This window comes from Cnephaeus nilssonii (genome assembly GCF_951640355.1).
Source record: "Cnephaeus nilssonii genome assembly, chromosome: 11".
In the NCBI taxonomy this organism is placed as follows: Eukaryota; Metazoa; Chordata; class Mammalia; order Chiroptera; family Vespertilionidae; genus Cnephaeus; species Cnephaeus nilssonii.
Window position 1 is genome coordinate 21,879,107 of NC_137082.1, and position 25,105 is coordinate 21,904,211.

The following is a 25,105-nucleotide window of genomic DNA, read 5'->3' on the forward strand; positions in this document are numbered from 1 at the left end:
GACCATAGAGATCATCTATTATACTTGTTTTATGCTGCCCTTCAGGGCTCAAGATTCAAAGCACTACTTTTAGTTGTATATATTTGAATTTCTACCAAATATGTTCTTTGAGGGAGGAAAATGGTGTATTTGGGAGGGGCAGTTGCATGCTTGTGATCTAGACCAACCTCATTTTGCAGGTGACAAACCTGAGGCCCAAAGCTTTAGATTTTACTCATGGGCTATACATTTCTTTATTCTAAGTCAAACCAGCTTTCCAGATGTATCTGGTAATGGTATTTAGGATAATCAGGAATTCACATTTCATCTGTTTAGCATCCTAGCTGCATGTTCTTAGGCAAGTTACTGAACTCTCAATCTCAGGAAAAATGGGAATTATTATATCTTTAAGATTGCTTTCATTGTTTTGAATTTAAAATGTATCTGGGAAGATTATCTGGATTGACCATGTCAGCATTTTGAATCATTCTATTATTGTTTTTTAAAGGGATTTTGTATCATATAAATATGAAACCTCTTCTTCCCCAAGCCCAACCATGACCTCCAAAGAAATACTACAAAGTAAAACAAACATCTTTATTATTAAAGGGGACCACACAGTGGTCATATTTTCTGTACTTTGGCAATAATGAGGGTCTCCATGGACTGATATCAGCCTTGGGGCTTTTTTTTTTTTTTTTTACCTTCTCATGCACTCCAGCTATTACATAAGCCACCTAGAAACCTTCAGGAGCTGCAGAATACAAGAAACGAAGACCTTTAGAGTCTAATGAAATACAAGAGCAAATAACAACATTGAAAGAGTTAAACCATACAAAGTGGAATGTGAACTTAGTGGTCCTTTTGATCTTAAAGATGTGGCCTCACATAGTGCTTGAGGAGTGATTATGAGAATGCTTTCTTCCTGGGGTATTGCAACAGGGGTTGCCTTACTAATCAGCTTTTGTTAATGACCTGTTCCAGGATTACTAGAATCTCAAAGCAATTAGTATAGAGAAATGAAATTTGAGGCTAAATAAAGGATTTTTCTTCAGTGGCTTGATCATATATTAACCTTTTGCACTCGGATGTCGAGTGCGACTCGACACGGTTAGCATCGGTAGCAGCTCGTATGTCGAGCCACACTCGACACGTAGTTTCACCGCGGGGGGGAAGGGGGATTTTTGTCTTTTTTTCCAGTATCTTTTCTTGTTTTCATTAGCATGAAAGGACAAGTAAAATGTAAATGCCGTCTCAACGGATGCCAAAAAAGAAAAGATGAAAAACCGATAACGCATGTAAAATTTATTAGGAAACTAGTACATGATCTTGTTGGAGAATTCAGAGATGGTACACTAACTTCCAGGGGTAGATTATTATCCACTAACTTAGAGCAGCGTTTAGATGGAAAGCTCCATATAATCACACCTCACCTTAACAAAAAACACAAAGATTGTGTTGTTTGTTCTAACAGAAAAATCAAAGGAGGAAGAAGAGAGACGATTTATATTTGCGAAACATGTGAATGTAAACCAGGTCTTCATGTGGGTGAATGTTTCAAAAAATATCACACCATGAAAAATTATAGAGATTAAAATTACTCTTTGAATGTATCGATAATTTGAAATATTAAAAAATCCAAATAAATAAGTTTTTATGAAAAGAAACTCCAGTTTTTTATTCTACTGCCATGCTTTGTAAAATCTGGGGTATTTAAAAAATTAAATCCCGAGTAGAATAAAGGAATCAAGAAAAAAGCGAGCGAGTGCAAAGGGTTAAGTTGATGGGTTTGTTTGTTTATTTTGGTTTGGTTAGGTTTATTGTTTGCTACTAGGAAATAGCTTTGATATAAGTCGATCCTACATTATTTTGTGATCTTGTAGTGTTGCAAAATTCACTTTTGCATTTTACATTATTACTCTATTAAATATATATAAATTACCTTTTTTTGTAAATTACATTTTAAATATAACTATTTTTATGTTTTTCCTTAGGTCTTAAAGAAAGTGCAGAAGAGATGGTCAAAAACAAATTGGAAGGAAAGGATAAACTGACCCCTTGGGAACAATTTTTAGAGAAGAAGAAAGAGAAAAAAAGACTGAAAAAGAAACAGAAGGTATCAAAGATAATTATGGCCAAATACTTATTGAACAACAACCATGTATGAAACAGTACCAGGTGCTTAGCACCTATTATCACACAGTGTAACCACTCACTGGAGTAGGCCTTGTTACCATTGCAGTTTTAAGAAAGACGAAAAGGAAAATCCAATAGTTTAAGTGTTTTCTATGAGGTTACATAATGTTATACAATGTCTGGTAAAAACCCAGAGCCACTTTAATCCACAGCCACTGTACTCTAAAATTTTGCATTTAGTTCATGTCTGGATATAAAACAGCTTGATTCTCTCTTGTTTTTGAGGAAGAGAGGTACATACAGACTTCTTTACTTGAGGATATATGCATATAAAAGTTGTCATTAAGTCATTGCAGAGCTAGCTTCTTAGTGATAGCAGAGACCACTTAAGGGTTTTGCCACTGAAAATACTCTTGTCACCAAGTGCAGCATTCTAGCAGTAAAGTCATTTTCTTAAGATGGTATCTCTAATCACAGAATTTTACAACTTGAGGAATCTTAAATGATTAGTTCTAGTCTGTCCCTGATGTTTTAGTTGTAGAAAATTAAGTGATGTGTCTGAGCCCAAAATCTAGCTCTCTCACTCCAGTGTCTCTCTACTACACTGTGTTCTCTCTCTCTCTCGTACTTTCGTAAAGCTGTGACTTTCAGTGCTTATAAAGATAGAGAGCTACAGAATTTAATGATACAATGGAGTACAGTGATTTTTGTACTCCTATAGTCAGTATTTCTGGAAGTGGCTAGGGAAAGGGGTAAGACCCCTACCCCATTATTGGTATGCTACCTCTCTTCTTCCCTAGAACTTTCTTTAAAACTAAGTAGGCAGAATGATTTCACAAGTCATTAAGCCATCAGTTTATTGGAAGACTTACAAGTGGGTCTCTATAGGGTCAGTAAAGTAGTTCCTTTTTTCTGAGACCTTTAGCAGCTATTTGATTTTATTTATATAAAATAAATTATAGCTTTGATTTTTATTTGCTAGGCGCCTTCCCTTCATTAGACTAAGACTAGGCACATTTTACCAATAACATTAAAAATACACCCAGTTTGTTCCAGACTCCGTGCTCTGTACTGGACTTGGTGATACCAGCAGATACCTTCCAACTCCACAAGTTCTCCATATGTACAAGGGTTTCAAGAAATTTTTTCAAGTTATAGTTTTCCTCTTTTCTACTCTGTGACTTTAATTTTGATATTGAGAAATGATTATTGAAGAAATGAATACATGTTTACATGCCATAGTTGATAATAAGTATAGTTTAATCTAAACAGTTATACATGAATAGATATGAAGTTAGATATAAATATTCCATAATCTTTGTTAGAAACATATTATTGCTGAATCTATTATAATATTTTAGCGAAAAAATTTTTAGATGCCCGGTACTTAAAAGGATATTAATATCATAATGAATATATTTGGGCTTGCTGGGTCTTCTTCAGCGTGCAGGATGATGATTAGCAATGTGCATTCTAAATGCTTCTGTTAAAATGACTCATGTTTTAAATTCCTGGGAATAAACTCAAGTCTGATCTTGATTCCCATATGTTCTATTTATTTTATAGGCTTGAATTTTTAATTAAACATACTAATTCAGTAGATAGCCTATTCACATTTGATTAGCAGAAATTTAACTAACAGATTTGCTTAAAAATAGCCCAAGAGTTTTTAGAGGTAGATTGTGGATTTAAAAAGATATTTGTTGAGATTTGGGTGATAAAAACGAACAGGGAGCTATCCTTATTGCTTTTATATTTATTTGAATTTTCAAAATAACCAGTATTTTTAATTAACCAACATATAAAGTGTTTTAAATAATAATTTAAAAGATAGCCCTATTAGTTTGGCTCAGTGGATAGGGCATCAGCCTGTGGACTGAAGGGTCCCAGGTTCGATTCTGGTCAAGGGCATGTACCTTGGTTGCGGGCACATACCCAGTAGGGGGTGTGCAGGAGGCAGCTGATCGATGTTTCTTTTCTCATTGATGTTTCTAACTCTCTATCCCTCTCCCTTCCTTTCTGTAAAAAAAAATCAATAAAGTATATATTTTTTAAAAAGATAACCCACAATGTACTACTTCATACTATTAATAGCACACTGCTATTTCTCAATTTTCTGAAAGAGAAGGCCCCCTCTCTTCACTGACTAGCCATCTAAAAGTATTTTCCTCCTTTGAATATCTATCATTTTATTTTTGTCTCTTTTTGCATTTCCTATCTTGAATTATTACTACTGATGTATATGTCTGTTTGTATCTAATTTCTCTTAATAGATTGTAAAATTTTTGAAGACATAAACTATGTATCTGATAACTTTCATTTCTCCTCATTGCCTTACATAGTTTCCTGCATTTATTAAGTATTCCACAAATATTTGTTGAACAAACAAAAGAATAACTCATACTTTATAAACTGAACAATTAATTAACTGGTTTAATTAAATTATTTCAATTTAAATGTGATTTGAAAGAAATCGTATTATTTTCCTTCACGTATACACTAAGTGGCCAGATTATTATGATCTCTGAACGCATAATAATCTGGCCACTCAGTGTATATATATATATTTTAGAGGCCTGGTGCATGAATTTGTACATGGGTGGGGTCGGCCAGCCTGGCCAAAGGGAGGGAACACGGGCAGTTGGCCAGCCTGCCTGCTGGTCGAACTCCTGGTCGAGGGGACAATTTGCATATTAGCCTTTTATTATATAAGATTTACACCGAGTGGCCAGATTATTATGCGTTCAGAGATCATAATAATCTGGCCACTCAGTGTGTGTGTGTGTGTGTGTGTGTGTGTGTGTGTGTGTGTGTGTGTGTGTGATGGTCCTTGTAATAAACTATATGTGTTTTACATTCAACCTTAGGCTCTTGCTGAAGAGTCCAGTGAAGATGAACTTCCTTCTGATGTTGATATGAATGACCCATACTTTGCTGAAGAAGTTAAAAAAATTGGTAAGCCAACACACATTTGTAGTTTTCAATTGGAATCTAAAGAAAAAAGGTAACATTGGTTGAAACAATATAAACTACCCATTCTTTTAAAATTTCTAGTATTTGTATACCTCCCTTAGGGCCTTATAAGTAGGTCTGTCTTGTAGGGCATAACGATTGACCAGATTAAGAAGGATTGGCCTGCTCCCTGTACATGCAAAGAATAATGTCATTGCAGGAGGTTTTGGGTAACATGATTAATTTAACAGTTTACTGGGGAATCCTTTCTGGGAAATATCCTTATAGAAAGGTTGACTATAAAAGACTGAAAGAAAATGGAATAGTCATCTTCTTGTGTGCTTTCACTGCTTTTTTTATAACGCATCCACTCTAGGTCTCTTTGCAAAGGCTATGAAGAATTGAAAGTATGAAATAAATTTGTTTGTTTAGTGGATATGTTTATAAATTTAAAATATTTACACGGTGTTATGTGAAAGTTTTTCTGCTCAAATATACAAAAACATCCATGTTTCATATTCTTTTTGCATTTATCCTGCTTCATTATAACTGAAAAGCAACTTCCTCCCCTTTTTTCTTGAATTCCCTAAACCAGTGGTCGGCAAACCGCAGTTCGCGAGCCACATGCGGCTCTTTGGCCCCTTGAGTGTGGCTCTTCCACAAAATCCCACGTGCGGGCGCGCACGTACAGTACGATTGAAACTTCGAGGCCCACGCACAGAAGTCGGTTTTCTGCCTGGGCGAGTCTATTTTGAAGAAGTGGCGTTAGAACACTCAAGGGGCCAAAGAGCCGCATGTGGCTCGCGAGCCGCGGTTTGCCGACCACTGCCCTAAACTATCTGGTATTTGATTTCCTATATCCACGGAGTCTTATTTCCATTGCATATGCACCACTCATTCTTTTCTAAATGCTTTTATTCTTACCTTTTTGGTATGTATAAATGTGTGTGGTAAGGTTCAGGCCAGAGTTGGACAAGTCAGTGCAGAGACCACAATAAGCATTTTCCATTCCCTCTCATGCATTTTGCTTTGCCCTGATCTGAATACCACACACATGAACCCCAAAGGCTTGCTCCTGGAACAACCCCAAGCTGGCATTGTAAAGAGAAGGATTTTATGAAGTTTTCCTGCTTCTTGTCCCTCGTGACTAGTGGGCCAGAATAGTTCTCAACAGGAAAGTCAAAATTGCTCAAAATTATTTCCTGGTTGTTACAGCCTTTTAGCACTGACATTTTATTGATGAAAAGGAGATCAAAATGAATAAAGTCTATTATAGGATGTGAGATTCTTAGGAATTGGAAAGGGAAATGGAAACTTAGCATGTTCTGCTTTTTATCATACCTGAGCGGTCATTTCTAGATGATGATGGATTTTAGTCTTATCCTCTGATTTCAGGAAACCAAGTTTATTATATGGAGAAATGCAAAGCATTATAGTTTCCTTGTTCTCATTCCAAAGTGCTTCATTTGGCATGTGAAATCTGGTCTGATTGCAGAACTCAGGACAGGATTCAAAGAGTAAGTTAAATGATTTGATGGCTTGGAGTAGCTTATTTCTTGGAATCAGCACATTTCAATTGTGAATAAGCTTTTTCTAAAGTTACTGTCAGAAGTTCCAAGTGAAAGTATAGATAAAATTTGCTTACTTTCAATATACTTTTGATTTCAGAATACTGCATAGGAGTAATTATTTATATATGGGCTTAAGTTGTTTTTTTTAAAGCAAAAAGAATAATAGAAAGGCTAAGAACTTTTTAATATAAAACCTAGCACTAAAAAATGGTATCTTGCCATGTTTGTTTACTCAGTCTATCAGTAAATACTTTTGAGTGCCTACCAGGTGCTGGGCACTCTGCTAGGCTAGACATACAACAGTAGTAATATAGGCAAGGTTACATCCCTGGAGTCTATAGTTTTAGGGAAAATATGCTAAACTGGTAAACAAATAAGAATATTTGAGAATATGGTCAGTGTTTTAAAGGAAATAAATACAGTAATATAGAGGATAATATGGGGAGGAGTAAGGAGAGTAGCTTACTTTACATAGGGTAGGCCAAAAAAAAAAAAAGGCTTCTCTAAGGTGGTGACAATAGAGCTAACACCTGTAGAATAAGAAGGAATCAGGCATAAAGAGCTGGGGGAAGAGCATTGCCAATGAGAGAAAAGTGGGTAGAAAGGCTATGAGATGAGAAAGAACTTGTTGTGGTGGAGAAATTGAGACAGCACTATATCTGGAGCATGGCCAGGCTGGGATGCAGGACTGACCCTGCAGGGCCTTGTCCTGGCAATAAATTTGGATGCTATTCTTTTGACAGTGGGAAGTCACTGAAGGGTCTTTAAGCAAGTATGTGACATGGTCTGGTGTATATTTTAACATTACTCTGGTTCCTGTGCAGAGAACAGATTAAAGAAAGGCATTGGTAAAAGCTGGGAGATCGGGATTTTGCAGAGGTCTAGACAGGAGATGATGGCTGGTTTTGATGGCATATCAGTAACGGAACTGGAAGGAAAAAACTGAGTGGGATTTGATATATGTTTGGCAGGTAGGCTTGCTAATTTAGTTGGATAAGGAAGAAATTTAGCATAACTCCTAGATCTTTTGTTTGAGTCTCTGGAAGAATGCTCTTCCACTTACTGAGGAAGGAATGTGGGAACAAAAAGTTTGGGTGGAAAGTAAGGTCTGTAGGTTCATTTTGGATATAATTGCTTTGAGATATCAATTAGATATCCAAATGTAAATATTAGTGTAGGAGATATGCTGAGTAGTCAAAGTATAAATATAGATTACAAATCAGTAAAATAGTATTTCAAACTATGGGACTGGAGGTAGAAAGCATTGATTAGAGAGGAGAATGCAGGATTGGACTGTCACTCTGTTATACTAGAGAAGGTACTACATGGAAGGTAGCGGGAAAGCCTAAGAAACTTTTGAGGAGCAGCATTAATGTTTGGAAGGATATATATATATATTTCAAATCCCATGGTTGAAGACATATATTTTAAACCAGATGGACTTGGGCATTTATGATACCTTTGCCCTAGGAAAGCCCATAGAACTGAACTTACACTCTTCAAATTAGGGAGGAACTGAGTTCATTGATTGATGCCAGACATGGTGTTTGGCTTGGGTTAGGAGCCAGTTTGAATGCCAGAAATCTTTTCTAATTTTTCCTTCTCTTTTCCCCCCTTACACTATAAACTTGCTATAATTTTTCTATTTTTTGTAAACTTCAAACTTGACATCAAATGAGAATTTTGAAAATGTAATGTACTTAATAGAATGAAGTAAAAGTTCTTGTTTACTAATTGCATAAGCTCCTTATTAAGATTGTTTTTTATGAAGTAGGAGTGAAATAAAGTACATCACATGTAAATAGACCCCATTAAAATGTATCCTTTGTCTTGACAACTTAAGATATTTGATAAACCTCCTTGAAAATTTAGTAATATGGTACACATATTTTATTCAACCGGTATGTGAAATGCTTATTGTGTACTGCTCATATGTTGTTTTACAGTTTGCAAATGCTTTTATATTTATTCTGTCCTCTAATCCAAACATCAGCCCACTTTATAGATGAGTAAACTGAAGCTCAAGAAACATAGTTGAATTGTGTAGGACCAGTGGTTGATGGAAGAACCTGAACCCGAATGGGTTCCCTTTACATTTTGTAATTCTCCAAGTATATTGTGTAGATCAGTGGTCGGTAAACTGCAGCTCGCGAGCCACATGCGGCTCTTTGGCCCCTTGAGTGTGGCTCTTCCACAAAATCCCACGTGCGGGCGGACACGTACAGTGCGATTGAAACTTCGTGGCCCATGCGCAGAAGTCGGTTTTCGGCCTGGGCGAGTCTATTTTGAAGAAGTGGCGTTAGAACATTCAAGGGGCCAAAGAGCCGCATGTGGCTCACGAGCCGCGGTTTGCCGACCACTGGTGTAGATCAAAGTCAGAGCTAGGACCCATATGTATGAGAGCTGGACATGAGGAATTCCTGGATTTCCAAGCAAAGCCAGCATGCCCAGGTCCAGAGAAAGATTGACAGACTGCATCTGATTATGGGAAAGTGATTTTGAATGCAGGAATTTGCTGCAAAAAGTGAATTGGTAGGGGGTTTACCACTCCTGTCTGGTCAGTACTGAGACCATGTCTGCCCTCCACTGAATTCTCTTAACTACTCTCTCATAAGAAGTGCTTAACTAAACCCTCTGGAGGAAGGTTATGGGAACAGTTCTATGACATTACAAGTAATGAAAAATGGAATTTCTTTTATAGATAGTCATTTTACAGATCAATTTATTGCAGCACATTTTTTTCCCCATAGATGTGCTGTGTTACATTTTTTGCTTAAAGGGATAGCAGCCTCAGTAAGGATTTTTTAACTATAAAACTCTTAATACCTGATTTCCAGTCTCTGTTAGTATTCATCTTATTAGAGTCAATCCATATGTACTTTTTGCAGCAGTCCTAAGAGGTGTGTGTGGTTTCTAACTTGCCAAATAATTCACTGAAAAATAAAGATAACTGCAGAATAGGACTTTTATTTCCATCATACTCTTCATTTAACTTAGGTCTGAAAACTTTCCAAAGGGAAAAAGATAAATTAAGATGTGCCCTCTTAATATGGTCTTGTTAACAGTGCAGAAAGGATCTCTACACATTATCTATCTTTTGGCTAAACAGTTCAGTCTAGCACACAGTAAATTCTTTGTGAGCAAAGACATTTTCATCACGCTAAAATTGGATATCATTTTTAACCCTGACCATCTTGGAGCTTCTTTTTTTCCTCCCTTGCTGCAGTCTTCCTTTCAAGTTTATTTTTATGACTTTTCACCAGGTTGTTATAAAATCCGGAACAGTTCATTGTGGGCTCTTTGAAATTATTTCCCACAGCTGTATGTGAAGATCTTTATCTCTGTTATGTATTAATCAGATACAGCCTGATTTTTTTCCCTCCCACAGAATGATCTTCTATATTTGTCACTTGTCCATTCACTTCAAAAGGAGCTCTTGCCTTGAGAGCATAGGAACTTAGGGTGTGGAAGTCAAACCGAAAGAAAGTGAAACCTTGATGATATATATATACATATACACATATAAAACAGAGAAAAAGGTAAAACCTTAAAGTGGATACATCATTCCCTGAAAAACATTTGAAATAGGAGCAAGAAAGATTTTCATCCTAGGGAAAAGGGCTGCATACAATAGTATTTCTTCTTAGAAGTGCAGGCAGATGCCTTGGTAGTGTGCGCGGTGAACCAGTAGCACTTTCATTCTGGCATGCTCTCTACTGGGCACGGCTACGTAAGTACAGCAGGGACCTAATGCACACAAAGCAGTTCTTAAAGTCTCTCTACTTTAGGCTTTGAATTTTACTTTGTTACTTCACATCAAAATGCACTTTAAATGGAAAGGGTGTTACAGGGAGAATATTTGATAGCAGAGGAGGGTAGTGTGGTTAACATGTGAGAGCCTGAGCCGCAATGCTTGGATGTGAATTATGGTTCTTTCACTTACCAAACTTGAGAAGAATTATTTAACCTCTCTCTGCTTCAGTTTTCTCATCCACAGAATGGGGATCATAATAAATAATAGAATCTATCTCATGTTATGAGGATTAAATTAGTTAATATAGCCGAAACCAGTTTGGCTCAGTGGATAGAGCATCGACCTGCAGACTGAAAGGTCTCAGGTTCGATTCCAGTCAAGGGCATGTACCTTGGTTGTGGGCACATCCCCAGTCGGGGGTGTGCAAAAGGCAGCTGATCAGTGTTTCTCTTTCATCGATGTTTCTAACTCTCTATCCCTCTCTCTTCTTCTCTGTAAAAAATCAATAAAATATAAAATAAGATAAAATTAGTTAATATATGTAAAGACTAGAGGTCCGGTGCACAAATTCGTGCATCAGTGGGGTCCCTCAGCCTGGCCTGAGGGATCGGGCTGAAACTGGCTCTCCAACATCCCCCTAGAAGTCCCAGATTGCGAGAGGGCACAGGCCAGGTGGAGGGACCCCACCGGTGCACGATCGGGGCCGGGAGGGATGCGGGAGGTTGGCCAGCTGGGGAGGAACCGTGGGAGGGCGCCAGGGCATGTCCAGCCCGTCTTGCTCAGTCCCAATTGACCAGACTCCAGCAGCAAGCTAACCTAATGGTCAGAGCATCTGCCCCATGGTGGTCAGTGCATGTCATAGCGACTGGTCGACTGTCTGCCCCCTGGTGGTCAGTGCACATCATAGTGAGCGGTTGAGCGGCCTTAGCATATCCTATTTAATAAAAGAGTAATATGCAAATTAACCATCACTCTGCTACACCCACAAGGCACGCCCACCCGCCAATCAGGAGCGAGTGTGCAAATTAACCCAACTGGCTGCAATCACGGAGAGAGCAGGAGGCTTGGGTTTCCCCAGCAATGGAGGAAGCCAAGCTTTCCGTACATCCTGGCCAGCCCAGGCCTCCACTTAAGGCTACAAAGTTTCAATTATAGAAGATAAATAAATCCCAACAAAAAGGGCAGCAGCCACAGAGCTGGAGAGAGCAGGAGGCTTGAGTTGCCCCTGGCGATGGAGGAAGCCAAGCTCCCGCAGCCCTGGCCTGCCTTGGTCTCCACTCAAGGCTACAAAGTTTCAATTATAGAAGATAAATAAATCCCAACCAAAATGACTGCAGCCACGGAGCAAGCAGGAGGCTTGGCTCCGCTCAAGGCTACAAAGTTTCAATTATGGAAGATAAATAAATCCCAGGTACCAGGGCCTCCGCTTAGGTAGCCGGGGGGCGTGGATGGCCTGCAACTCACCACAGGTCCCTCACCCAGGCCACCCCACACCCCAAGGGAACCCCCACCCTGATCCAGGACACCCTTCAGGGCAAACCAGCTGGCTTCCACCCGTGCACCAGGCCTCTATCCTATCTAATAAAAGAGTAATATGCAAATTGACCATCACTCCAACACACAAGATGGCTGTCCCCATGTGGTCAAAGATGGCTGTCCCCATGTGGACACAAGATGGCCGCCACAAGATGGCCGCCACAAGATGGGCAGAAGGGGAAGGCAGTTGGGAGGGACCAGGCCTGCAAGGGAGGGCAGTTGGGGGCAATCAAGCCTGCAGGGGAGGGAAGTTGGGGGCAACCGGGCCTGCAGAGAAGGGCAGTTGGGGGGGACCCAGGCCTGCAGGGGAGAGCAGTTGGGGGGGACCAGGCCTGCAGGGGAGGGCAGTTGGGAGGGACAAGGCCTGCAGGGGAGGGCAGTTAGGGGTGACCAGGCCTGCAGGGGAGGGCAGTTAGGGTCAAAGAGGCTGGCAGGGGAGCAGTTAGGCATCATTCAGGCTGGCAGGGGAGTGGTTAGGGGGTGATCAGGCTGGCAGGCAGAAGCAGTTAGGGGCGATCAGGAAGGCAGGCAGACGAGCAGTTGGGAGCCAGCAGTCCTGGATTGTGAGAGGGATGTCCGACTGCCCGTTTAGGCCCACTGAGATCGGGCCTAAACGGGCAGTCGGACATCCCTCGAGGGGGAGACACACACACACACACACACACACACACACACACACACACACACACCCCATGCACGAATTTCGTGCACCGGGCCTCTAGTCATTAGCATATTATGCTATGATTGGTTGAATGGACAACCGGACACTTAGCATATTAGGTTTTTATTATATAGGATACTAGAACACTACTACTCCCTGACATAGTAAGTGCTGTGTAAACATTAACCATAAAATTCAGAGACTGTTGTTTCTTTGCTTTGGAAAGACAGAACACAGCTGATTCAAAAAGACAGGGTCCAGCAGTTCAGAGAAGACTGGCATTGTGCGTTAATGCTCTAGAGTAGCACAACATGGCTTTGTAGATTCTGAACCCTCTTAACAGTAGCAGCAAACACTTTATAGCAGGCGTCCTCAAACTATGGCCCACGGGCCACATGCGGCCCGCCGAGGACATTTATCCGGCCCGCCGGGTGTTTTTGCTGTTTTGTTTTTTTACTTCAAAATAAGATATGTGCAGTGTGCATAGGAATTTGTTCATAGTTGTGTGTTTTTTTAACTATAGTCCGGCCCTTCAACGGTCTGAGGGACAGTGAACTGGCCCCCTGTTTAAAAAGTTTGAGGACCCCTGCTTTATAGCACCATGTGGCAGGCATTAACTAAGCTCTTAACATGTAATAATTTACTTAGTCCTCACAACACCCTATGAGGTAGGTGCTATTATTATAATCCCCATTTTACAGATAAGGACACAGGTACAAACTGCCACAGCTAATACCCGCTGGTAGAGCCAGAATTTAAAGCCAAGTCACCGCTCCAGAGTCCAGTGCCCTTACCTGCTGCACATTCTCCCTCCCATTAGGATAAGGACATCTCAACTGACACCCTGTGGTCTCTAGAAGTCCTGGAGCCCCTGAAAATACATGCAGTTTTCCATTCAGGACCAGCTCTTACCATAAGTGATTTTGCCTCATAATAGAGTAGGAAGTTAACCAAAGGTCAAATTTGTCTTGAGACAAGGGAAAGGGTTTTGTTAAACTATTACTTACAGGTAATTACTGTCAAATTGTTATTATAAGGATGAAGTTTTCATTTTGTAGATGAGTTTAAGTAGCTATACCCCTGTATTTTCTCATAAAGTTTTTTTCTTAATGTTTAACTCATTAACCTATCTGCATTTCATTTGCCTGTACATTATGGGGTAAGACAATAACTTGATTTTTTTTTTCAGTAATATCTGATGCTACATCTTATATCCTAAGCTATACTATTGTTTTTCTGTATTATACAGTACAGTATTTTTTGTAGTACATTTTAGTAATCTCAGTAATATTTTTTTACGTCCTCTAGTTTCTACACATTTATTGATAATATTATTCCTAGATATCTTACATTTTTGTTCCTACTGTTCCTATTGTTGCTGATAGTCTTGTAATTTTTAACCCTCCAATTTTGTTTGGTATAAAAGAAAAGAAGAAATCTGTGAAGTCTGCAACAGATGGCCCATCTCCAGAGGAGGAGGCTGAAATAGAGAAACAAAAGGTAAGCGATCATTCATAAGTAATTTAAATGAAGTTCATCTGAATCCCATAATACAGACTTTGCTTTTTATGGTTTATAAAATCCCTAATTTCTCTCGTTATTATTGTAAAAATCATAAGTTTAATGTACAAAAGTAAAGTCTTTTCTTTGAAGTGCAGTGAACCTTTTCTTCAGTGACTCCAAAGACCCGTGGCTGCCAAAACCGGTTTGGCTCAGTGGATAGAGCGTCAGCCTGCGGACTGAAAGGTCCCAGGTTCGATTCCGGTCAAGGGCATGTACCTTGGTTGCGGGCACAACCCCAGTAGGGGGCGTGCAAGAGGCAGCTGATCGATGTTTCTCTCTCATCGATGTTTCTAACTCTCTCTTTCTCTCTCTCCCTTCCTCTCTGTAAAAAAGTCAATAAAATATATTTTTTAAAAAAAAACAAACAAAGACCCGTGGCTCAGAGTAATAGGTATTTTTGCTGAGGCAGGAATTGGAGCCAACAACATCCCTATGACTGACATTCACATCTGTATCTGGAGTGATCCTGGCTGGTCACTTAAACTCTGCATTTTAATGGATCTTTTCTGTTCTCCATTTATTGCATATACAGGAATACTCATAGAGTTAAGGAGCACAAAGATGATCTCTCTTATGGAAAATGGCTCGAAAAAGAAAGCCAACTGTAGGTGCCAATGATGAAAGTAAGAGGAAATTAAAGCAGTCTAAAGTAGTAATATTGGAAGATTCACAAAAGTCTGACAGTATACTCTGTATTTTCTCTAGTATACATCATTGTTTACTTGGTTCTTTAGGGTTCACATTTAATCCCATCATGTGTCGGTAGAAAATACCTATTTAGTGGAAAAGATAATATAGTTCAGAAGCAAAAATTAAGATATGTCACTTCATAGAAACATACCAATATTGAAACAAAAAAGGCAAAAGAAAAATAAATTTTTTGTTATTAATATACATGTTTAAAGAGTAGTTTGTACCACAAAATACTACGTTTGCTATATTTAGTATCACTGCATTAAAAGACCAAAGTGAAAATGATAAATTTTTATTTGGGTGACTTGGGGACTCATTCCTACAGCCTGCTACCCAGTTACACTAACATGGAATGTGGTCTGGTTTTTAAATACAGACTTTCTCCCTTCTCCTGCTGTCAGTGATGTTGCTTCTGAAGCTTTTACCTATTGCTTACAGCAGTACAAAGATCTCTGGGTTTCTTTGTGAGTTTCAGTAATCCACAATCAGTTTACAGATAACAGATGTTATCCTGGATCATTGGTGACTGAGTTCTCCTTTCCTGGAGAGCATTTCATACTCCATATTCCTGTTTGGGGAAGAAAAACATCGTTGTACATTTGAACTTTTTTTTCTCTTTATAGGCTGAAATGGCTTTGCTCATGATGGATGAGGAAGAAGAGAACAAGAAACACTTCAATTACAACAAGATTGTGGAGCACCAGAATCTAAGCAAAAAGAAGAAAAAACAGCTTATGAAAAAGAAGGAATTATTAGAGGATGACTTTGAGGTAACTAGGGACAAATGCCATTAGCCTCTTTAAGCTGGTGTTGACTCTTGAGTCAGGTCTGGAGATAAAAATTAAACATAGTGAAAGTCAGCCTTGAGATGTCTTAGGAAGGACCATGAAGCCAAAATTACCATCTTAGTCCTACACAGCCAGTTGAGCACCGGGTGAAATAGCCGGCTTGTATTTTGGTAGCCATGTTGCACTACATTAGGTAGCTTTCAGTGTTAGAATCACATGCAGTGTGATGCTCGCTTGGGAAGGATATGCTGATTGAGCCTAACTGAGAAATAGCAGGCTCATGTCACAGTGTCACTCACTGTGGCCAGTGCAGTAAGCCATGCTTTTTTAATTGCTATATTTTTTGTTTCCATTGCTCTCTCTCTCTTTTTCTTCTTTTTGCTAAATACATATTCCTAATGACCACATATCCTTATGCATGAGTTTGAGCCCTATGCAGAAAACCTACAAACAGTTGCCAGGAACTACTTAATGACTTCCACCCGTTAACATGGAAGACTAGACCCAGAGAACATGGGGAAATTTTGATTTATTCAGAGAATGGAGAGGAACATACAGATAATTTCTAAGTAGCATGTAGAGGGACTTTGAGGCCATTCTGTAGTGCCCGTTTCTATACTAGTAAGTCAGTTCTATGTATGTTGCTTGCACTTTTCAGTGAATGGTTTTCTTATGAAAAGTTAAAGTCAAAAAGAGATTTTCAGTCAAATCTTATTCTGAAACTGTCTTCACACTTTAATAATCATTCATAAAAACATTTTTGTGAGTGTTTTGTTGATAAAGCTGGTGATAGTATCACATCTGTTGTCCTTACTATATGTAACCCTACATCCATCTCTAGGTGGACTCATCTGGTCCATGGCGGTGAGTCATGCTCCCTTTCTGCTGGTCACCCCTGTACCTGGCAGCACTAGAAAGCCTGGCTGGGGTTAAGGGTGTACTCTTAAGTGTGAAACCATGGTGGTTTGGTAGAAAGATAGAAGATAAATTTGGGGCTTGTATCTGACCAGACCTTGGTTTCAGGGGTGCCTCCTTTTCCATAGTAGTCTCTCAAATCTTTTGATCTATGAATCACCCTCAGTAGCTACTTTTTTTGGCACTAAGGTTAAAAATGTTTTAATGTACTTCCAATACAGTGACTTTGCATAAAATTCCAACAGGAGATACCATCTCTGGCTGACTTATCAGCCAGAAACAGATTTCACACTGTAAGCGTGGGGCACCACGCCTCAGGAACCACTTCGACAGTCCTTTGTCTATGTGGCCAGTGTACTTACAGGCACATATGTATAGACCACTACAGTCCCTTCCAAGGAGATTGTCACACGATTGGAACAGTGTGTCCTGCACATTGTGATCTAAGAGTAGGCCCTAAAAGTCCATTAAAGATCCTGTGGGAAAACAACTTTCTAATGAAGCTATACAAATTACTCACATTTATATTTTATACAGTTAACCACTCACAGACCTTTTTATCCAATTACAGTTGACATTCAACATTATATTAGTTTCAGTGTACACCATTGTGGTTAAACATTTATATAACTTACTAGTGGCCCGATGCACGAATGAAAATTCCTGTGAGAATGGGCCTTCGTTCCCCTGGCTGCCGGCACCGCCTTCGCTCTGGCCGGAGCCGCCTTTCCGCTCCAGCCCAGAGCCGCCTTTCTGCCTTCCCACGCTGCCCAGAGGCCCCAAGCGGCTGGGGTGACGATGCAAGCGTCCCACCCTGTCCCCGCCGCTCGGAGCCTGTATATGCAAATTAACTCGCCATACTTATTGGGTTAATTTGCATACTTGCTCCTGCTTGGCTGGTGGGTGTCACGAAGGTACGGTCAATTAGCATGTTACTCTTTTATTAGGTAGATGAAGTGATCCCCTCGCCCTCTAATAACAACTCATTGACTTAAAATTTGGCCCCATTTCTGGGCCTTTTGGTTTAGTAATTTAATTTCTTTTTATTTTCCTTTTGGATTTACAGGTAAATGTTAAGGACGCACGGTTTCAGGCAATGTATACTTCCCACTTATTCAATTTGGATCCTTCAGATCCTAACTTCAAGAAAACAAAAGCTATGGAGAAAATTCTTGAGGAGAAAGCCCGGCAAAGAGAACAAAAAGAACAAGAACTAACTCAGGCAATAAAGAAAAAAGAGAGTGAAATTCAAAAGGAATCACAAAAGAGGTCCATTGATCCTGCCTTGTCGATGTTGATTAAATCGGTAAAAAACAAAACAGAGCAGTTTCAAGCAAGAAAAAAACAAAAAGTCAAATAACTGTATGTTGTTTCTTTTTAGGTTAGGAATGTGATCTCCCTAAAGTTTACAGAAGTGTGGTAGAAAGAATATTTATTGGGAACAAAGCTACCTTTCAAGAATATGAATAAAGTCTTACTCTGACATTGAAAAATGTCTCTTGTATATAATGGTTAGACCTAATTTTGGGTGATTGACATATTTGTGCTCTGTATTTCCACAGATTAATCGTAGCTAATTCAATTAATCTAAATTATAGTATTTATAAAATACTAAATTTTATATTTTATGAAATTCACTTCATACTAGAAGATTATTCTAAAGTAGCTTCTTTTAAAGACTTTATAATTCTATGTGAAAAAATAGAACACAGTGCTGAATTTATTTTTCTAGCCCTAATGGATGGAAGCCAGTAACTTTCTTTGTTGATTGGACATGCTTATTATAGTTGGATTATGAAATTAATTTGTAAATAAAAAGTACTAAGTATTTTTATTATTTTATATATCAGTGTTTTATTTTAAGCATCTCAAACTACTCTCTGGAAAATATCTGAAAAACTTTCTTCTTTAAGGGGACAACTCCATGAAGAAGCAGTTCTAGGTTTTCATTGCTCTGAAATTTTGATGAGCTCTACAATAATTTTTTTTTATTTATTTATTTTTTTAGTAACAAAATTCTTACATCTACCCTTCAGATTTTTGGAATGCTTCGAGAATGGATTTGCTGCTATAGAGTTTAAGGAATCTTTTTTTTTTTTTTTTTTTTTTTTTTTTTTTTTTTTTTTAATTAAAACACACCTTCAAGGCCTGGATCTCATCTAGTCTCGGTTTTATAAACTATTCACTGTCCACTTAGAAGAATTAGGTGTGCTATATAAATAAATGAAAATAGAAACCAAAATGGTCACATGGAACAAATGATAAATATAGTAGCTTCTGAAAGACATAGGAATTGAGCCAGCTTTGTGGTTAATAGTTAATTTGACATTTTTTGGTATAAAAATTCAAGTCTACCAATGTAGTATTGCCCTGACTTGGGATCAAACCCACAACCTTGGTGTATCAGGACAACACTAACCAACTGAATTACCTGGCCAAAGCAATGTAGTAATTTTTTTAAGAATATAAGTATGTAGCCCTAGCCTATTTGGCTCAGTGGATAGAGCTTCGGCCTGCGGACTGAAGGGTCCCAGATTTGACTTCCGTCAAGGGCACGTACTTTGGTTGTAGGCTTCTCCCTGGCCTGAGCCCTGGTCAGGGCGCATGCAGGAGGCAACCAATCAATGTGTTCCTCTCACATCAATATTTCTCTCTTTCGCCCTCTCTTCCACTCTCTCTAAAAATCAATGGAAAAATGTCTTTCGGGTGAGGATTTAAAAAAAAAAATGTACGTATATAAAATTGTTATCAATGCCCTAGCCGGTTTGGCTCAGTGGATAGAGCGTCGGCCTGGGGACTGAAGGGGCCCAGGTTCAATTCCGGTCAAGGGTGCATGCCTGGGTTGCGGGCTCAGTCCAACGTGCAGGAGGCAGCCAATCAATGATTCCCTCTCATCATTGATGTTTTTATCTCTCTCTTCCTTTCCCTTCCTCTCTGAAATCAATAAAAATATATTTTAAAAAATGATATCAAGATAATAGGTGTAGCCCAGCCAGTGTTGCTAAGTGGTTAGAGCATCGGCCTTCACACGAAAGGGTCTCAGGTTCAATTCCTAGTCAAGGTCACATACCTGGGTTGCAGGGTTTTTTTTAAATATATTTTTATTGATTTCAGAAAGGGAGAGAAAGGTAGAAATATCAATGATGAGAGAGAATCATTGATTGGCTGCCTCTTGCACACCCCATACTGGGGATTAAGCCGGCAACCCGGGCATGTGCCCTGACCAAGAATTTAACTGTAACCTCCTGTTTCATAGGTCAAGGCTCAACTACTGAGCCATGCTGGCAGGGTTTGCAGATTTGATCCCCTGAGGCAACCAATGTGTCTCTCACATCAGTGCTCTTTCTTTCACTCTTTGCCTTTCCTTCCACTGTCTCTAAAAAATCAATGGAAAAAATATCCTCAAGTGAGGATTAACAACAACAAACAAAAGATAATAGGTGTATATATAGGCTGTGAAAGAGAAAGGAAAAAAGAAGACATTTAAATTACTCATTATAACAGAAAAATTCAGAGTATTGTACAGGGAATTGGGTTTTTCTACCATAAACAACTGATAATTCAACCAAATAAAGCATTGTTCCTGTTTATCAATGTGAACTTCCTGATATTTATTCACTTGTCATTGAAAGATCATGAATCTTAATGTGTTTATGAATTTAGTCTGTGAACAGTTATGTAATTTTTTTATATTTCATTTATGCAAGGAAAAAGACTTGTTTCTTCTAAACTGTTTATAGTATTGGGATTACTCAGTTTGACTTCAAGGTTTCTGGGAAACTAAGCCTTTTGGTTTTTAATTGTTTTGGTTTGAGTTTTTGTTTTTGAGCCCCCTTTTTTTAAGTCACTGTATTTAATTATAAATCTCATTTTCTTAGGCACATAATTGATTATAACAGGTAAGTTGAGCATGTAACTTATGCATAGCCCTAGTTCCTTTTCTCAAAGAGGTGATATTTTTTAGGTAGAAAAAAAATCAGAATAGTATTATGAGGTATTGAATTAAATAAACATTCTACATCAAGAATGTTAGGCTCTCAATAAATAATTGCTGGTAGTAACACTCTGGATAAAAAATGGCCACTGTTACAATTCAAACAACTGGAGGATAGTTCGGGTGACTTCAGATTTTTTAATTGATTTTTAGAGAGAGAAGGGCGGAAAGGGAGGAAGAAACATCTATGTGAGAGCACAACATCAATTGGCTGCCTACTGCATGCCCCCCACCGGGGATTGAGCCCACAACTTAGTGTGTGCCCCAATTGGGGATTGAGTGGGCAACCCCTCAGTGCACTGGGACGATGCCAAACCAACTGAGCCACACCCGACAGGGCTGGGCTACTCTTAGTGTCACATTTATTTGGATTTTTTTTTTTTTGCTGTTGTTGTTGGGACCATAGGTAAGCATTATAGCATCCAGAGTCATAAGTTACTCAAGACCAGTGAAGCTCTGGTTTCTCAGACTTCTTTTATTTATATCTATAACTAGAGGCCTGGTGCACAAATTCATGCACACTGAAAGGAAATTAGAAGAAATATTTTAATATCGCTATTCACCCTTTATAATAGCAGTGTCAACCAAATTCATGATCAACAATGACAGATTGAAGCACACACGTGCAATTGGCACCAGCTGGAGCTTTATATGTATCATGCATGCACGAGTCAACTTAGCCTTTTATATGTCCTATGTAATAGCCTAATATGCTAAGTGTCCAGTTGTTCAGTCATCCATTCAACCAATCATAGCATAATATGCTAATGATAATGCTAAGGCCACTCAACCACTCACTATGACGGGCACTGACCACCAGGAAGTAGGCGCTCCAACAGGTAGGTTAGCTTGCTGCTGGGGTCCAGCCGATCGGGACTCAGCGAGATGGGCCAGACACGCCCTGGAGTCCTCCCACGGCTCCTTCCCCCGGCTGGCCCTGCTCCCAATGGGCACCCATTGGGGAAGGCCGGCCGGACCCCACCTGTGCATGAATTCGTGCACCAGGCCTCTAGTATAGAAAAAACTTGCTTAATTAGACCTACTTTCTGATTTAGCTAGACTTTTTCCAGTCCAGTGAAGCACCCCAACTTCTCTTTCAGGTAATTGTCAGCAACACAACATAAATATCAACACGAAGCAGATTATTATTGTAGATCACGCAGTAAGAACAAAGGGTAAAACATTTAACTGTAGCAGTGTTTGACTATATTCTGCACAGTGAGAAAACCTGAAGTCATTTTCAAGGTCCACCATTCTTTTCAGTTGGGCCAAGTTTCTAAACTTTCTAAATCTCCATTTTCCAGCTAATGAAAAGAAAAAAGGATTCCACATAGTCTCCTATCTACCTACCCCAGGACTTCTGTGAGGATCAAATGAGATGAGGCACGGGAAAATGCTTCACAGACATTTGGTTAAAGTGTGAAATGTTTGCACCTGGATATAAAGCAAGTCGTGTTCCTGGGCTGAAGAAACTACAAGGAGGCTATTCATTGCTAGAGAGAGGAAGCTGGGTGTTGCTACGTGATGTCATTACCCGGTGCCCACAGCAACCGTTTCTGGGCTGGGCTGGGCTGGGCTGGGCTGTAGGCTGCGTTTCGCGCCATGGTGTCTCAGCAGCGTCAGCTGCGATTTGGTGGGCTGTCGCTCCAGGATGGTGGCGAGGCCTGTGTCCCACTTGGGGGAAGCTGAGTGTTACTTTGTGGGTGCCAGGTCCGTGGTGCCAGTGTGCGTCACAGCAGCTCCTGCATTGAGCGTCTGCCCCCTGGTGGTCAGTGTGCGTCATAGCAACTGGTTGGACAGTCAGACACTTAGCATATTAGCCTTTTATTATATAGGATACATACATACACACACACACATATATACACACATATGTGCATATGTATGTGTATATGTATATTTTTTAGTTGATTTCAGAGAGGAAGAGAGAGAGAGAAACATCAATGATGAGAGAGAATCAACCATCGGCTGCCTCCTGCATGCCCCCTTCTGGAGATTGAGCCCACAACCCAGGCATGTGCCCTTGACCAGAATCAAACCCTGGATCCTTCATTCTGCAGGCCAACACTCTATCCACTGAGCCAAACCAGCAAGGGCTGGTTTCTCAGTCTTTCATTTATCAGTCTTGGGGACCAGCTTGGTACCCACTGTCATTACTACTTACTGTCTCCAAGGGAGATGGGTTAGACACAGGCAGAATAGTAATGATTGCACTCATTCCATATTCTTTACTGACTAGGCCAACATTAGGTAACATCATGACCTTTTTTGCTCATTAATATCATTTGGTATAATTTTTAAAATTCCAATGGCCAGTCTACATCCTAGACCTATTAAATTGTACCTATGGGATAGGATCCAGTCATCCTATCCAATAAAAGAGTAATATGCAAATTGACTCTCCAACACACAAGATGGCCACCCCCATGTGGTCAAAGATGGCCGCCCCCATGTGGACACAAGATAGCCGGCAGGGGAGGGCAGTTGTGGGCAATCAGGCCATCAAGCGAGGGCAATTGGGAGGGACCAGGCCTGCAAGGGAGGGTAGTTGGGGGCGATCAGGCCTGTAAGGGAGGGCAGTTAGGGGTGACCGGGCCAGCAGAGGAGGGCAGTTGGGGGAGACCAGGCCTGCAGGTGAGGGCAGTTGGGGGGGGGGGGGGACCAGGCCTGCAGGGGAGGGCAGTTGGGAGGGACCAGACCTGCAGGGGAGGGCAGTTGGGGGGGGACCAGGCCTGAGGGGAGGGCGGTTGGGAGGGACCCAGGCCTGCAGGGGAGGGCAGTTAGGGATGACCAGGCCTGCAGGGGAGGGCAGTTGGGGGGGACCACGCCTGCAGGGGAGGGCAGTTGGGGGCAACCAGGCCAGCAGGGGAGGGCAGTAAGGGGCGACCAGGCCAGCAGGGGAGGGCAGTTAGGGGCAATCAGGCCAGCAGGGGAGCAGTTAGGCATCAATCAGGCTGGCAGGGGAGTGGTTAGGGGGTGATCAGGTTGGCAGGCAGAAGCGGTTAGGGGCAATCAGGCAGGCAGGCAGGTGAGTGGTTGGGAACCAGCAGTCCTGGATTGTGAGAGGGATGTCCCAGATTGGAGAGGGTGCAGGCTGGGCTGAGGGACACTCCCCCTCCCCCCCCCCCCCCGCCCCGTGCATGAATTTCGTGCACAGGGCCTCTAGTTATTTTATAAAACTCCATTGGTAATTTCAATATGTAGCCAAGATTGAGGACCATTGTAGAAGGAAAAAGAAAGCCCATTTTCTGTTTGGTCCACCAGATCAGAAACAAATGAACTCAATATCAATTTGATTTATTAGCTCTTACTGCTTTATAAACCACCCAAATATAGTGGCTTAAAACAGCAAACATTTATTGTTTCTTATGAATCTACTAGGGGCCCAGTGCATGAATTCGTGCACCTTGAAAGGAACTGTGGGCCGTGAGGCCCATACTCTGCACCCCTGACTGGCCCCTCCCGCTGTGGCCCCTGGTCCCCTGTCTGCCGGCAGACCCACTCCCGCTGCCACCGCTCCCATGCGCTGATGGCACCAGCCCTGCTCACACCCACTGACAGCACAGAGCAATTGGGGCGGGGCCGGCACCATCAGCAGGTGCGAGTGGTGGCTGCTGCCCCTCATGATCAGGGTGAGGTGGAGAAGCCTTGAGGGGTGATCGGGGCTGGCAGCTGCTTGCACCCGCTGAAGGTGCCGAGTGATCAGAGTCAGCGCTGGGCACCAGCAGCGGGTGCGAGTGGCGGCTCTGGCACAGGCAGCAGGTGCAAGCGCTGGGTGGGACTGCGGCATGTGGGAGCAAAGAATTTTTAGTAACCACCAGAGGCTCGCCCTGATGACAGCAACCAGCGTCCTGCCTTGGTCTGGTTGCCCCCCCACCCCCACCCCACGCTCACCTGCTCCACCATCCTGCCACAGCCAACACCTGCCATGTTCCGTGTGTGCCCCCTGGTGGTCAGCGCACGTCATAGTGACCAGTTGTTCAGTTATTTGGTTGTTCCATCATTGGGTCTATTTGCGTATTAGGGTTTTATATATATAGATGACTTGGCTAGGCAGTTAGGATCTAGGCCAGCTCAGCTGCTGAGTTGCAGCTTGTTGGGACTCCACATTAGATTCTTCACATGGTGACAGAAGGGTTCCCAACTGCAAGAGAGGGTAAGTCCCAAAGAGACAGGCCAGTAAGCCAGGACAAGCAGAATAGGGAAACTGAGATATAGTTAAACAGCAGTTTGCAGCCACCTAGTAAATCCTATCTTCCCTAAACCAGGGACGCTTAGAGTAAATGATTTGCACTTCTCCCCAACCAGAAGGTAAATAGCGTAAATCACCCTACTCAGGGAGACAGCAGAAATCCAATTAGTGTCATTTGCCAACCACACTCAAGGACAGATGAAGTTAAGAGAATAAATTTCATTTTGGTACATCAGCATAAAGCTGATGAATATTCTATTAATCCTCCCCTAAGATCTCCCCTAAATGCCTAGCTCTGTGGTCAGCAAACTGCCTGCTCGCGAGCTACATGCAGCTCTTTGGCCCCTTGAGTGTGACTCTTCCACAAAATA

At 40.9% G+C, this 25,105-nt stretch overlaps 1 protein-coding gene across 3 annotated transcripts in view; it reads left to right on the plus strand.

The window, feature by feature from the left end:
• Positions 1-18,350, plus strand: part of ESF1 (ESF1 nucleolar pre-rRNA processing protein homolog) — a 68,253-nt gene extending 49,903 nt beyond the window's left edge. For all 3 annotated transcript variants that reach the window (XM_079783744.1, XM_079783743.1, XM_079783745.1), the window contains exons 10-14: positions 1,974-2,095; positions 4,983-5,070; positions 14,016-14,089; positions 15,469-15,615; positions 17,615-18,350. In XM_079783744.1, the coding sequence (XP_079639870.1) occupies positions 1,974-2,095; positions 4,983-5,070; positions 14,016-14,089; positions 15,469-15,615; positions 17,615-17,908 (725 nt within the window). In that variant the 3' untranslated portion in view covers positions 17,909-18,350. The remainder of the gene's footprint in view (positions 1-1,973; positions 2,096-4,982; positions 5,071-14,015; positions 14,090-15,468; positions 15,616-17,614) is intronic.
• Positions 18,351-25,105: the final 6,755 nt, after the last annotated feature.